Source organism: Podarcis vaucheri (assembly GCF_965113315.1).
Source record: "Podarcis vaucheri genome assembly, chromosome: 1".
Taxonomy (NCBI): Eukaryota; Metazoa; Chordata; class Lepidosauria; order Squamata; family Lacertidae; genus Podarcis; species Podarcis vaucheri.
The window spans coordinates 47,981,534-47,996,500 of NC_138759.1; the positions used below are offsets into that span (position 1 = coordinate 47,981,534).

General features: G+C 43.2%; 1 protein-coding gene across 8 annotated transcripts in view; it reads right to left on the reverse strand.

Moving 5' to 3' along the window:
- Positions 1-571: 571 nt before the first annotated feature.
- SIPA1L1 (signal induced proliferation associated 1 like 1) overlaps positions 572-14,967 on the reverse strand; it is a 157,357-nt gene continuing 142,961 nt past the window's right edge. For 7 of the 8 annotated variants that reach the window (XM_082223348.1, XM_082223347.1, XM_082223345.1 and 4 more), the window contains 6 exons: positions 11,763-11,928; positions 7,216-7,438; positions 6,337-6,483; positions 5,608-5,722; positions 4,264-4,345; positions 572-3,195 (listed from right to left, as the gene is read on the reverse strand). In XM_082223348.1, coding sequence (XP_082079474.1) covers positions 3,052-3,195; positions 4,264-4,345; positions 5,608-5,722; positions 6,337-6,483; positions 7,216-7,438; positions 11,763-11,928 — 877 coding nt within the window. In that variant the 3' untranslated portion in view covers positions 572-3,051. The remainder of the gene's footprint in view (positions 3,196-4,263; positions 4,346-5,607; positions 5,723-6,336; positions 6,484-7,215; positions 7,439-11,762; positions 11,929-14,967) is intronic. The other variant, XM_082223346.1, reaches the window with a different exon arrangement.

Genomic DNA, 14,967 nt, shown 5'->3' on the forward strand with positions numbered 1-14,967 from the left:
CAAAACAGATCCTCATAGCTCCGCAAGAGCTTCCCAGTTCATTCTGGAGAACTGGGGAAGAGAACTGAATCTTGCTCCCTAGGGTCGATTGCTCTGTTATCCCACTCTGAACAAGGTCTCTTTTTAGCATTTCAACACATTTTAGTGTCCAGGAATGGTTGGCCAGCACACTACATTGACAAATGTCCCATCTAGTTTGGCTCCAGATAAGCACTCTGCTATGAGGAAGTAACGCTCTCACTCAAGCATCAGAAAGAAGTAGCCGGGACCACCCTGCACAGCAACCAGCATCAGCCTTCCTTTTAATGCTGTAATTGCTATTATAAGGGGAAATTAAAGCAAAACCACAATTAATGGATTTGTTTCTACTACAAGAAAGATAGGAATGTGCTAAAATGCAAGAAGGGAAACTACAAAGGCTATGGAATGGTATGTGTAAAAAAGAATTGTGCATATATATTTTTTAAAAAGTTTTTAATCATGGTCTTTATGGATTCTTAGGCAGCTGATGTGGTGGGGAATCATTATGTAAGGAAAGCTCAAAGAATGAAAATAAACAGGATATCGTATATAGAAGAGCCTTTAAAATGAATTTTATTGTCAGATTATTATTTTTTACAAGTAGCCTTTTAGAGGCTTCATACAAGAACTCTGTTGCAAAACTCTAATAAATAGTCTGCCCCAAGTCCCACTGTTTAAAATAAAATAAAAACTAAAGAGAGAAAAAAATAAGTCAGGATGCTGAGAGATGTTAGCAATATTTCCCATTTACAAATTACATCAGGCATTATATAGATCTCCTTCATACAAATTATTGAAGATGAAAAACAACAACAACACCCTAAGACATTCTATCTTTCTGCGAAAGCACTCCAGAAATACTCTCAAACCAATCCTCTCACATGGCCAAATGTTATCAGGGGGGAGAAACACCCCGAGGGGATTTTCATCGAATGAAGCTGTAGGTCAGAATGAACCATGTGGGTTTGCACAGCTAATTAAGAGTTATGAAAATGCGTATCAAAGAAGGCCAGGAAGACTCAATGGAAGGTAAACAACATTCCCAGTGATGAATGAGGCCTAGAACACAGGGAAGGAGAGGAAGGTTGGTGAAATGGACAGGCGTGGGCTGCTGCCGTTAGGTGCAACGGTGCGTAGGAAAGAGTATCAAAGCTGCATGCAGAGAAGGTCACAAATGAGATTTACCACATGCCACTTGAAACAAAGCTTAGGCAGGCTGCAGGGCAGCACACCGGTTTCTTCCCCCAATGCTAAGACTTCATTCCTTGCCGATGCGACGTTTTATGGCAGTTCTAATGGAAAAGTCACGTGCCAAAGATTCAAGAGTAACGATTCTTCCTTCCCCCGATTCTAAAAATCAAGGGAAGACTTCGATCATGTTAATAAAGGAGCCCTCCCATTGTCTTTTCACTCGGGGCAATGATGACAGTTATTAAAAATTTACTTGTATGGCAGACGCCTGCTGCATGGAAGGCAACTCGCAACGGTTGCTTCACAGCTTCGCCTTATTTTGGATATGTACGAGTGCTAAGAAATAATACATGGGCAGCGACACTAGCGTGTCCTATTAAAGTCTCAATATGCAAGCTATTAAAATGAAAATCCATTGAGGTCCACAGCATTCAGGCACACATGGCGTTGTGTGCAGTCTTAACAGTACAGCACGTTATCTGTCAAAAGGCCACCAATGGAAACTGGGGGTTGGTATTGTCTCGTTCTCCTTTCAAAGGCAAACTTCAGGGGTGCTGCATAAGGGTGCTAAGCTGCTAGGGCGGGGCACGGAGAAAGAGCTTTGGCTCATTTCCTTTCTCGGGAGTAGGCCCTGTCAAAGCCCACAGACCACTGCTTCCTGGCCCTTTCCCTCCTTGCTGTCTGTGTGCAAGCAAAAGACAAAAACAAGGAAGCAGGGTAGCATCCTCTACTTCTCTCTAGGCAGTTGTGCAGATTGGGCCCAGAGGGAGAGAGAAAGGCATTGAGTGGAGAAGAGGAGGAGACCCACGGATGAAGAGTGTCTGGCCCAAAGAGCTCCCCAAACCTAGAATCCACACTGGACATAATTACACAATCTCCAGATCAACAGGAGTGGTCTATCTCTATTAAAGAAATGTAAAATATGCAATGCTATCAGGAAGGGATTGGTGAGAGAAAGGTCCCTAGGTAGGAAGACACAGAGGGCAGTTCTTACAAAAGGAGTGAGTATTCTCTTCACTCAAGGAGCCTGAGAAAGGATATCTGTTCCGCATATCAAATTTGTACTGCCTTTCTGTCCCTTAGGTAGCTGGAAGCCCATGCACTTCCACTGGAAAACAAAGGCGCAACAACCACCGATTCAAAGAGATGTGCAGAAATGGAATTGGGTAACTTGCCATAGCCATGGCTCAAGTCTCCACTGGCTCCACTGTACACACTTGTACATGTGCACACTCTAGGGGAAATGGCTCTATACAAGGTATGTGGAGATAGCACTAAGGATGGTCAAGCACAAATCATTAAGGTGACACCCAAAACAGAGCTCACATCCTCTGGCTTGTGGAATACGTCAGAAACAATAGAAAGGAAGCAGCAAAACAAACATCTTCCTAGTTTTCTAGAAGTTGTAATATTTGCCAAAGCAGCAAGAATAAAGCAGGTTAATCTGAAACTGATACAAAGGAGTGAATAGAAATAAATAGAGGCAGATGGACAGTTATTCTGGTCCACTCTCCCAAGTCATTTTGTACAGGACAGGTAAGGAGAATGTGCAAAAAAATAAAGACATTCACATTTTAGCAGTTAAACTTTTATTTTCTTTAAAATTACTTTTTTTGTTGCTTTTATTTTTTTCCTACAAAAGGCAGACAATGATTGTTGATCTGCAATAGTTCTGGGTGCTTGCAGAGATGCAAAAAAGGGCAATCAGAGTATGAAAGATGTAAAAGTGCTCTGACTGGACTTTCAAAGGTCATGATTAGCGTGGCATTAAAGCAAAGTCCCACTACAGAGGTGATTTCACTTTTTTTGCCAATGTGTTTGCTTCAACGTGTGCTGTTCTTAGCTCATATCAATTGTGTTGAAAACCCATTCCGTGAATTTCTTCAGTTTCTCAGAGGCGTTCTGGGATTCCTCTTGTAACCGTAAATTGTCTTCTCGCAAATGCTGGACTTCGGCCTGAAGATTGGCTTTGTCTTCTTTTTCCTGGGAGGAATGAGCAAAAGGCAAAAGATCTCAGATGGCGGATTCTATGTGGCAAGCCTTATAGTAATCATCAGGGCAGACTTTCATCAAAAGGGTGTTCTCTACAAGCTCCCCAGGCTTCCCGCCTTCTAATTTACTACTACTACTACTACTACTACTACTACTACTACTACTAATTTTATTATTTCTACTCTGCCCATCTGGCTGGGTTTCCCCAGCCACTCTGGGCAGCTTCCAGCAAAATATAAAAACAGAACAAAACGTCAAGCATTAAAGACTTCCTGATACAGCGTTTTGAGATGTTGTGGCATGCCAAGTTTTCTGGTATTTGCGATGACATTCCTTTCCCTCTTCCTAGGTGCTTGTGCCATCAATTCTGCTGAGTTTTCCCTTATAAATCCAAGGCTTCCTCTCTCTGCCAAACAGGAAATGGACCACTGGCTGATGCAAAGCATGATCTCCTCTTCATCCGCCATCAGTAGGACTCAATGTTATTCCGTGTTTCAAACAAGATATGACACCAAACCACACACTTCAAATTATCACTATATTATTCTATTAATACAATTATTCTTAATTGCCACAGGTATCTCCATTCTCATTAGAATTACAGTATGTGGGCTTAAATCTATCTTTTCCTGCCATGCTCTCAATGAAAACCACCACTGTCACCTCTGGTTTGGTGGCTATTAGTTACAGGAGGTAAGCTCCCACAGACACTTGACTTCTGAGACTAACAGCTGCTGTGGAAGGTAGATTTTATTTGGAGTGTTGTGGTGGGGGAATAAAGGGTCAAGTTCTCTTTCTGCACTCCTGACAAACACCCCTCCCCCCAGCAGCTACGCATAACAAAAAGCACCAGTGACACTTCAAGTGAAGGGCTTTGCACTTGGTTTGGCTGTAAGAAAGTACACCTTCTGATTTCATCTCCTCTCTATGTTTTCGTTCCAGGGCTTCTTAAAAACTCTGTTTTGAAATACAGCACGAGATCGGGGCTCACAGAGCTGTTAGCACGGTCTAGCATTTAAGCAGAAATAACTCAGAAGTTCTTTAAGTCAAAATATTTACCTTCTTTAAATCCTCCTGCAACATTCTCAGCATACTTTCCAGCTGGTTCACTTTAGAAGCAAGAGAAGGAGGAGATTCTTTACTGCAGGAAGGAGAAGACAGACACAGAGTTGTTTACTTTCTCTGTGGCCTTATGCCAGAGCCACCCCCCCAATGCTTTGGACTCCAACTCACATCAGCTCCAATGGCTAATGGTGGGATGATGGGAGTTGGATTCCAATAATGTCTGAAGGGCACCAAGTCCCCCATTCTCTGTCTTATGCAGACAGAACCAGTGGTTTGCTTTCCTTAATCACAAATCAGTGTTACATCTGCATATATAACCCCTGGTAAGGAAAGGATGTTAATCAGTAAGAACACAAGGCCCCTGTTGAAACAGCTCACGTGTCAATCAAATCCAACATTTCATTTCCAATTCCAGCCAATCAGGCACTTCTTGGAAGCCATGGAGCAGGGCATCCTCCGCAGGTGTTTGTCCACAGGTGGTTTTCATAGGTATATCAACCCACCCATTCCCTACTCCCCCCAGGAAAAGCATATGTCCCTTTCTTTTTTCATGGTTCTGACCAGGAAGGATCCATTCAGATAACAAGCACTACATTTCTCCTTCTTTAAAAGACATCTAAGCTAGCTGACATTACCACATTCTGCAGCAGTGAATTTGCCAGGTTAATTATGCACTGTGCTATTTCTTTTGCTCTGAACCTATTGCATCTTGTTAACCAGGTTAAGGCACCAAATCAAGGTTAGTGCTAACCAGGGTCCACCTGTAATAATAATAATAATAATAATAATTATTATTATTATTATTATTATTATTATTATTATTATTATTATTTATTTATACCCTGCCCATCTGGCTGGGTTTATGTCTGTGGGAAGCCTTAGCAACACGTTTGGGAACAGCTGTATAGACTTTTGGGTTGGTTTGGCATCCAATGACAGCAACTGCATATTTCTAATACCCCTTCTGGAAAGACTGATCTAAAAACATAGGAAGACTCTCTCGAAGGTGGACCTGTTCTAGAGTTTTAAAGCAATGTGTGCTCCTTGCCGTAGCTATCGTATGATAATACTACACATGTCGTCTTCTCCATCAACCAGACAATGATTATTTAAATGCTGATGAGCAGATCCTTGAATTCATCCTCTCTATCAGGGATGGGGAACCTGTGGCCCTCCAGATGTTGATGGACTGCCTACGCACAACACCCATGATCCTTGGTCATTGGCTATGCTGGCTGGGGCTGATGAAAGCTGGAGTCAAAGAACATCTGGATAGTCACAGATTCCTCACTCCTTCCCTAGAATAAACTGCCAAGCATCATTTAACATTTTACATACCCAGTGTAAGGCTTCATCTGAGCAGGAAGCTGATCTTCGGTTTGATCACTGTTGGAAGCAACACTGACAGGTCTGTGGTTTTCATCACTAGTGGCAAAATATGAGGCTCGCTGGACTGGAGAGAGAGACAAAACAAATCAGGAAGACAAGGAAAAGAATGTCCTGTAACAAAGTCAAGAACTGGAATCCTCTTCTGAGAATGTTTCCATTTCAGATAATCAGTACAGAACTGACTATGTAACTTTATGAAGTGGTGTCTGATTTTGTTTTCCTCTTTCCTCCTCATTTTTTTTCTTTTTATGTCATGTATTCCTTGCAGGAACAATCCTGTTTTAATTGATCATGTATAAGGTGCTCTGGGAGCCTTTTCTGCTGAAAATGCTAGTTATATCACTAAATGGTCCACATTCCTTTTAAAAAGTCTTTCTGGCCCTGTGGCAAAAGGCTGCACATTTAAGCCTTGATATTTGCAAAATAAGGATGAACTGAAAACAATGATTGACAGCAAAGCACCTATTGCATTTCAGATACAATAATAAAACGGGAAGCACACCAAAAATGCAAAAATAAACTGCACTGGAATAGTGTTAAGTGACGTAAGATTGCCATTGCAACTGAAGAGGAAACGTGGGTTTCAGAGCTGGAAAACCTATGCAAGACATGGCAAATTAAAACAAATTTGTAAAGAGGGTGTAAGAGCTTTTGAAGCAGTAACCTGCCAAGACCTACCCTCAAAGGCTTTGGCAGCATCTACCAAGTTTGACCAGTCTAGGTCAGAAGCAGAATCGGGCAGAGGCATGAGACCAGGATCTGGCATGGGCTGCCTTCTCTGATCCTGGATATCTGTGAGGGAGCTGTCAGAGGCAGAGAACTCTCCTGAAGCAACAAAAAACATAGACAAACACACAATTAAAAGCAGAAATCAGGAAAAGCTAACAACACTGAAATTCAGCTGAGAGAATATGCTAAAGAAACAATTTTCTTCTTGAATTTCCACAGCTTCAGATCCACATGGAAGTTATTCAAAAGTGAAAAGGAAGGTAACTGAGCATTATAGGCCAGATTAAACTAATAGGTCCAGCCACTGAGAATGCCATTCTTTGTGCCATTGCTGTTCTGACTTGGCATATCGGTGGTATGGTGAAAAAGGAATATACCACTGATTTTAAAGATTGTTCTTGGTCTGAAGAGTTCCTACGATATGTCTAACATAGGTCTAAGTTTCTAAGATAAAGCCACATAGAGCTTTATAGGCCAAAACAATCACCTTAAATTATGCTCCAGAGCCAATAAAGAGCCAAGCGGATGCTGGAGGCACTGGCATAAAAAGCCAGCAATGACCACCCTCTTCAAAAGCAGGTCTTATATTCTGTATCAGTTGTAGCTTTTGAACCATCAAGGGCAGCACCAAGCAGAATACATTGCAATATTCACGTTCCAAGCTTACATAAGGCATGATCAACATACCTTTGAACCCATTTCTAACCACAAAAGCACGGTTGGTGTGAAAGAGGCTTGCTTATTCTGAGTTCTCAGGGCAGAGCAGGCTGCCGGCTGAATCAAGGCACGGCACTTTCACAATAATACTGAAGTTGGAAGCATACTCACCGTGTAAGGATTTCATTCCTAACGTGTACGACGGCCTTCTTAATGGTAATGACTTGGGCAGAGAAGGATATGTGCTGGTGAAAAGGACATCATTTGGCAGGGCTTGGTCTAGAAGAGAAGCTCGCGAGGGGAAGAAGTGTTCCCTTTGACTGCTGTAAATGCTCTCATCTGACAGAGTCCTCTGCAACGCACGCCTTGAGGTAGGAGTGCTGGGGAACGGAGACTGGAAGAAGAGACAGGAGCAATAACTGCCAGTAGTACATCTCAAAAGCGCATGGTGTTTTTTAAATTTGTTGGAAGCCACCCAGAGTGGCTTGGATAACCTAGTCAGATGGGCGGCATATTAATGACAACAACATGTAATAATAAGGTGATTTTAGAATGGAAGTGAGAACCACTTCCAATATAACATTTCGTCCCTTTCAGGTCTTTCAGAATAGGTGCACAGAAAATTGTAGTTAACCTGTACCGATTCAAAGGTTACACGTGTCTGCATCCCAAAGGCATTTATACCCACAGCTACAACGTGGAAAAACATATCTGGATGTACACTGGACTAATTTTAAGTAAGCATGTGCCGAAAAGGACTAAAGGCCTATCCTGAATTGTAAAATCAATATTCTTAGTGATATTCTCCTATCTGTGCTAATAACATGATAACCTGCTCTCGCGTAACAAAAAGCGATCAGGCATGCTTGGTGGCTGCTTGACATTTTCTGAACTTCAGGGAGATAACATGTTCTAGTGCTGCATCCATCTTCCAAAGAATGAAATACATTTTAGAAAGCACAATGTTCATTGTGTGTTGGAGGGTAAGCCTGTCTGTCTGTTAGTCCCTTTTTAAAGGGGTCACTGAACATTCCTGCACTTGAGTGCTCACACAACCATGTTCCACCAAACAATGTTTGCTGGGTGCTGAGAGCAGCAGGGTTGGAGAGGCTGTTTTTTTCAACAATGAAATATTATGGCCAGAGTGCTAGGTAAACATCTCCAAGAAACAGAAATCATTAACCCGTGGAAGTTGCTTGGTGGATCCACTACAATAAATGAGTAGCATCTGTGCCTTTACTGCACAAAAAAAAAACATCATCTAGAAGGCCCCTCAGACGGAAAAAGCAATTCTCATTTGTTCTACTTCCTGCATTTTCTATTTTATTATACAATAAACTTTCAACACAGTGCTGAAGAGAATCTATCAATTCAGCAATATTCCTCCTACACAGAGAAGATGTGGAAGGAATGGCTCTTACATGTGCATGGTAAACAATGCTAAAAGCATAGGTTTCCCTTAGTCCCTTATCTCCCCAGTCCCAAATCTCTCAATCATCATCACTGATTGGCTGCAAGCACTGAATAGTGAGGTTGTAGCAGGAACTACTGGGTGGCGTGTAGGCACCAGAAGGGTGGGATAGCAGTGTGCCAAAATAGAATTAACCTCCAAATCAGAAGCTTATTAATTATTTCTCCTGTAGGAATTTTTTTGAATCCTTACATTCTGTATTTTTGTATGTACAAAAGTTATCCAAGAGTTGTTGTGGATAAAAGCCATAATGTAGGGCAAACTTCTTCTTTTGTCTGAGAGCTGCGTGCCACCAACACTTTCTCACTTCCACACCCAGGACAGATACACACAGCTCCCCTCCTCAGTTGCTGGGGCAGTTATTGCCACCTCTCCATTCATTGAGATTAATCTGATGAGTAGGGAGGGGTCAATTTGCATGCCCTTCAGGGCTTCACAGAGAGGTTTGAAAGTTCTCTACCTACTCCAATGCTGTGACCACATACTTTTTCTCATTTCCTTCTACTGCTGCCAAAATTGCTGGGGACATTGGGGTGGGGTGGGGGGACACAAAATTAGCTGGGAGGGCTGTACCTGGTCCCCAGGGCAGAAGTACTCATCCCTGAAGTGAGTTGCTCCTGTATGGCTTGTTTATTAGAAGAGAGGAGAAAAGAAAAGAAAAGAAAAGAAAAGAAAAGAAAAGAAAAGAAAAGAAAAGAAAAGAAAAGAAAAGAAGAAACCTCAAACATAGGAAGATGCTTTATACAGAATCAAGAACATTGGTCCATCTAGGTTGGTATGGTCTTCAATGGCTGGCAGTGGGTCTCCAGGGTTTCAGGCAAGGGTCTCAAGGCAGCTACTCTACCACTGTACCAATGCATATGGGTATCTTTAGAGAGAGAAAGAGCAAGCCCACTCTGCTACTGCATGTCTTCTGCCAAAAGTTCTGTAGTTGTTCAGGCATGGTGGTAACTCAGAAGCTTGGTAGACAAACAACTTATCAAAGAGGTGAAACTCTTTCTGGACCAGACCTCACTTTACACTGCAGATGCTGAACGATATGACTATTGTGTACTTGGATTTAAAAAAATCCCCACCTAATGAAATGTGCCTGAGACAAACGTGGGGATTGAGGGAGGGGGGGCCCGGAGCTTCACAAACTTTTTATTTTGTCATTTGTGAAAAGTGCTCCCCTTAGCAATTTTAGGATGCGGCAGAGTGGGTGTTGTAGCAGAAGTTCTTCTCTTGGACTGGAAGCACTTTGCCAAAAGAAGAGGAGTCACACTGCAGGGACTCAGCAGCATGGCCCCTCCCCTTCTTCTGACAGCAGGAAAGTGAAGGAAATTATATAAAAGAGAGGCTAAGAAAGAAAGAAGCGTCCCCTCAGAAAACAGCTAATCTTGAACAAAGAGAATGTAAGTGCTCGTAATGAACTCTTTCAAGGAGTTAGGGAAGAGCTATCTTAAGGCCCTTGTCTACTAAGAAGATTTTTTAAATAAAGAGAATAGGTAGTAATAGTAACACTGGTATCAGGATTCATGAATTTTGGCAGGTTATTTGTTTAAACTAGGGACTACCGTCTAAATGAGGAAAATAATTTGAGAGAGAGCAGACTCCATTGATCATGAGGAGTTCCACAAGAGACATGTACTAACAGCTACTAGGACAATCAATCATTTAAATGATTAGCAATTTTGTGGAAAGAGAACAGTCCTTGTCTGACAAGTCATGAGAAAGTTGTTCATCTTTCCCCTCAAAATGCCAGTAGGAAGTTGGGCGGGGGGAATACTTGCCTGTGGCAATTTGCCTTTGCTCCAGCCTCAAAGACAACACTGAAAAATAATCTGTATATGGAACCTCATACTTACAAGTTTTAATAAGCCTCTTTGGGTTTTGACAAGCAAAGAAAGAAGTTGCGAGTGCCCTCTTTTGCATGGTTGCTGTGGAAACCATTTAGTCTCTGACAAGCTTGAAATGTTAAGCAGTGGCTTTCAGCACAGAGGCCTTAGAAATCAAGGCTCTTTCTTCAAGATTATTCATTGGATGTTTAAAGATGGTTAAGTCATTAGTACTTCTGGTGAAACCTTAAGGAATTGTTCTGGGTGGATTTATTTCAAGTGTTTTAAAGTTTGGGAAGCAATTTTGGCCCTCACAAAACGAGGCATGGGTTCAGTAGAAAAGTTCTGCTCACTCCAAGCATGCCATTACTCAAGAGCTCTGATCAGAAAAGTGGAAGAGCCACTCAACTGAATGAAGAAAACATTCCATTAGCACTAGTGGCTTTTCAGCAAGTGATACCTCCTTCTGATAAAAGGTTGCATGCAGAACTATGAGGTGCAATTGTGGCACCTGCTAATGCAGTACATTGAAACCTTCCCTAACTAAAACTCCCCAAGAACCAAAGGAGGCCAGTGGCAATGTTGTAATTCATGAAGAAAATTCACACCCTGTCAGAAGCTCTGTGCCATTCATCTGACCACAGATCAGGCTGTAAAAGGTTTCCATGAGATGCTGTTAAGATGCTGTAATGTGAGATACCACGAAAGCTCCTTAAAAGAGAAAGCATTCATCTCCTTCCCTACTCTGTCTGGTGTTGAACCACAGTAGCATTTTCTAATCTAGCAGATATTCAGAAACTTTCAGATTTAGTGTTTTACTCAGCCTAGAAATACAGCGGGTTTGGAAAGGGTTGCCGAAAAGGGCAACTCCATTAAGCCCAAATGAGAATAAACTTGGTGGGCTTCTCTGGAGATTTTGTTTCACAAAACACAAAAGATGCCCTATTCCTTGTGGCCCAACCCAACCCTGAGGAGTGCAAAAGGAGACACACCTTGGCAAATCTCTAGGCACATAGGAATGCAGTTGGGAGAAAGTGGTTCTTAAGATACGCTACTACCATGCCATGTAAGATCAGGACTAGACCTTTGAACCGAGTCTGAGAAAGCAGTCAGAAGCCCTTCAAGAAAATTAAGGGAATCTCTGTGGCCAAATCAAGTTAACATCCTGGCCATTACACTCAGAACCTACTGATCAATTATTTACAGGAAATGCAAGTTAATGTATGGGAAAGGTAACTAACTGACAGTTGTAGCTTTTATTGCGCACCGTGACTCCCACAGTTGTTTATACTTAATCATAAAAAGAGATAAGCTCAGCAGTCATGGGACTGCGGAAAACCTGCTCTTTCACACCAACTGCAGCAGCTGCTGGCTGGCCTTGACACCCTCTTCTCAGCAGGAAGGCGATGATATCATTCTGTAACACCTACCTTGAAGTTTTTCTGAGACTCTGGTGTCGGGCTGTCCAGATCTATTAGCTTCTTCAGCTCTTCCTCAATATTTGACTTAGATGCACGCTTTGGTGAGGCACGAAGATCTCTGGCTGATGCGCGCAACCGAGGATGTGCCATTTCATTGCCATCGCTTTGGTGACGCCTTTAAAGGAAGGAAGATAAACACTTAGGAATCCAAGCCCCTGGGGCCAGACCTTTGCAGCACCCTCCCGTTATTCAGAGAAAATGTTTGCATAGAAGGTGGGCACTTGGATGGGGAGAGGGACTGAGAAAAGGTGTATAGGAATGCCTGTTTAAAGGAATAAACCTGTTAGGTACATTGGCTTTTCCATATCTCTATAAGAAGCTCATCCTAATAGCAGAAAGGCTGACCGCATTGCCACCGTATAACCACAGTTAAGGCAACTGACACCAGACTATCACCTTCCTGGCTAATGTGAAGCCGTATGATTATCAAAGAGATGTCTAAGAGGCTTTGCTGCTATCATTCCCTTTGCTTTGGTTTTGCTTAGTACCATTTCAGCATCCCAACCACATACCGTATTTTTCGCTCTATAACACGCAGATTTTTTCTCCTAAAAAGGAAGGGGAAATGTCTGTGCATGTTATGGAGCGAATGTGTGGTCCCTGGAGCCGAAAAATGAGGCAAAAATCAAACCGCGCTTCAGGGAGAAGGGAAGCCTGAAGAGAGGAAGTGGCAGCTTTCCTGCATTCTGCCTCAGGGTCTTACTGCCCGCCCTCTCTGTTTCGTTGCTGTGTTTGCTCAAACGGAACAAAGAGCAGGGGAAGCCCCTCCCCTCCAGGCAAGTAGAGGGGAAAGCAGAGCGTCCGTCCTTCTATCCTCTCCCTGCTCCGGAGGAACAATGTTTGTGAAGGGAAGAGAGATTACAGGTTCGGCTTAAAATTCTGATTTGACTTCCTGCTTTTTGTTTTTGGAGACACACAGCATTCAAATATGCTTTCTTCCATTTAAAGAGGGAGAGAGAGAGAGAGAGAGCACACGCTGGCTGGCTTGTGTGGGTGGGTGGGGGGAAACTTTTGCCTTCCTTTCCTCACGTTATAGCCCTCTCCTGCATTCTTAGCCTTCTGTGTTTTTCCTTCCCTCCCCACTTAAAATGTGGTTACAAAGCATGGATCCACATGGATCCTCAGGATCTTTGCATTGGGTCACCCCAAATTCACCATCAGAGCACACAGCATGTCCATGGCTACAGCCTGCCCCCCCCCAAAAAAATCACGCACCCACTGTTGCCTGGGGCTGCAATGGTGCAAAAACGTGGTTACAAAGCATGGATCCACATGGATCCTCAGGATCTTTGCATTGGGTCAGCCAAAATTCACCATCAGAGCACATAGCATGTCCATGGCTACAGCCTGTCCCCCCCCCAAAAAAATCACGCACCCACTGTTGCCTGGGGCTGCAATGGTGCAAAAACGTGGTTACAAAGCATGGATCCACATGGATCCTCAGGATCTTTGCATTGGGTCAGCCAAAATTCACCATCAGAGCACATAGCATGTCCATGGCTACAGCCTGTCCCCCCCCAAAAAAAAATCACGCGCCCACTGTTGCCTGGGGCTGCAATGGTGCAAAAACGTGGTTACAAAGCATGGATCCACATGGATGCTCAGGATCTTTGCATTGGGTCAGCCAAAATTCACCATCAGAGCACATAGCATGTCCATGGCTACAGCCTGTCCCCCCCCCAAAAAAAAAATCACGCACCCACTGTTGCCTGGGGCTGCAATGGTGCAAAAACATGGTTACAAAGCATGGATCCACATGGATCCTCAGGATCTTTGCATTGGGTCAGCCAAAATTCCCCATCAGAGCACATAGCATGTCCATGACTACAGCCTGTCCCCCCCAAAAAAAATCACGCACCCACTGTTGCCTGGGGCTGCAATGGTGCAAAAACGTGGTTAAAAAGCATGGGTCCACATGGATCCTCAGGATCTTTGCATTGGGTCAGCCAAAATTCACCATCAGAGCACATAGCATGTCCATGGCTACAGCCTGTCCCCCCCCCAAAAAAAAATCACGCACCCACTGTTGCCTGGGGCTGCAATGGTGCAAAAACATGGTTACAAAGCATGGATCCACATGGATCCTCAGGATTTTTGCATTGGGTCAGCCAAAATTCACCATCAGAGCACATAGCATGTCCATGGGTACAGCCTGTCCCCCCCCCAAAAAAAAAATCACGCACCCACTGTTGCCTGGGGCTGCAATGGTGCAAAAACGCGGTTACAAAGCATGGATCCACAGGGATTCTCAGGATTTTTGCATTGGGTCACCCCAAATTCACCATCAGATCACATGTCTGTGGCCACAGCATGAAGCACAAAAATGATACGTCCACTGTTTCATTCAGAATATTTTTTTCCCTTGTTTTCCTCCTCTAAAAACGATGTGCGTGTTATGGTCAGGTGCGTGTTATAGAGCGAAAAATACGGTACCTTCTTGAGAACAGTCTTAACACTCCTACCTGTATTCAATCCCTTTTTAGTCAATCTGTAATCTAGTCTGCCCCGTCTGTAATGCTTTACGACTTGGAATGTGATTAACCTTTGACCTTACTTTCATTTTACCCATGATGGCACTCTGCTGCATGAGCCCTCATCCTGACTCTTCAATTATGATCTCGGTTCTCGACATAGCGCCAGTTCTTGGCATAAAAGAGCGGCTCTTTTTCCACAATAGCTAAAAACCTAATTGGCAAATCCTTTTGAAATAGTACAAAAGGAAAATACCCTATTCAGATCATCTTTGAAAGCCCATATTTGCAAAACCCTGTTGTTGCAGTCTCCCCACCAGCACTCAGTTGAAGGGTTATTGGCATTATTTGCAGGGGGGTGGGAAGTTTCTTTTTCACCAGTAAGAGTTGTCCACAAATCCACTCACCAGCTCTGATGAGTAGGATGGCCAGCAGGACACAGATTCTCCTGCTTTATGTTGTGGTTTGGAGAAAATTAGGAATAACAGGCTCCCTCCCACTCTTTCTTACCTTTCCCATATCCTAGCACACATGAGATAAGACTCAACTCTAATTTAAGCTCTCTGCATAGAGAGATGAATGGTGGTAACCATACAAAATGACTGATACACACCAAGGCAATATTGGGGGATTGCTGATTAACTTGACTTGAAACGCTTTGTGCTGCAGTTCAGTTTCTATTA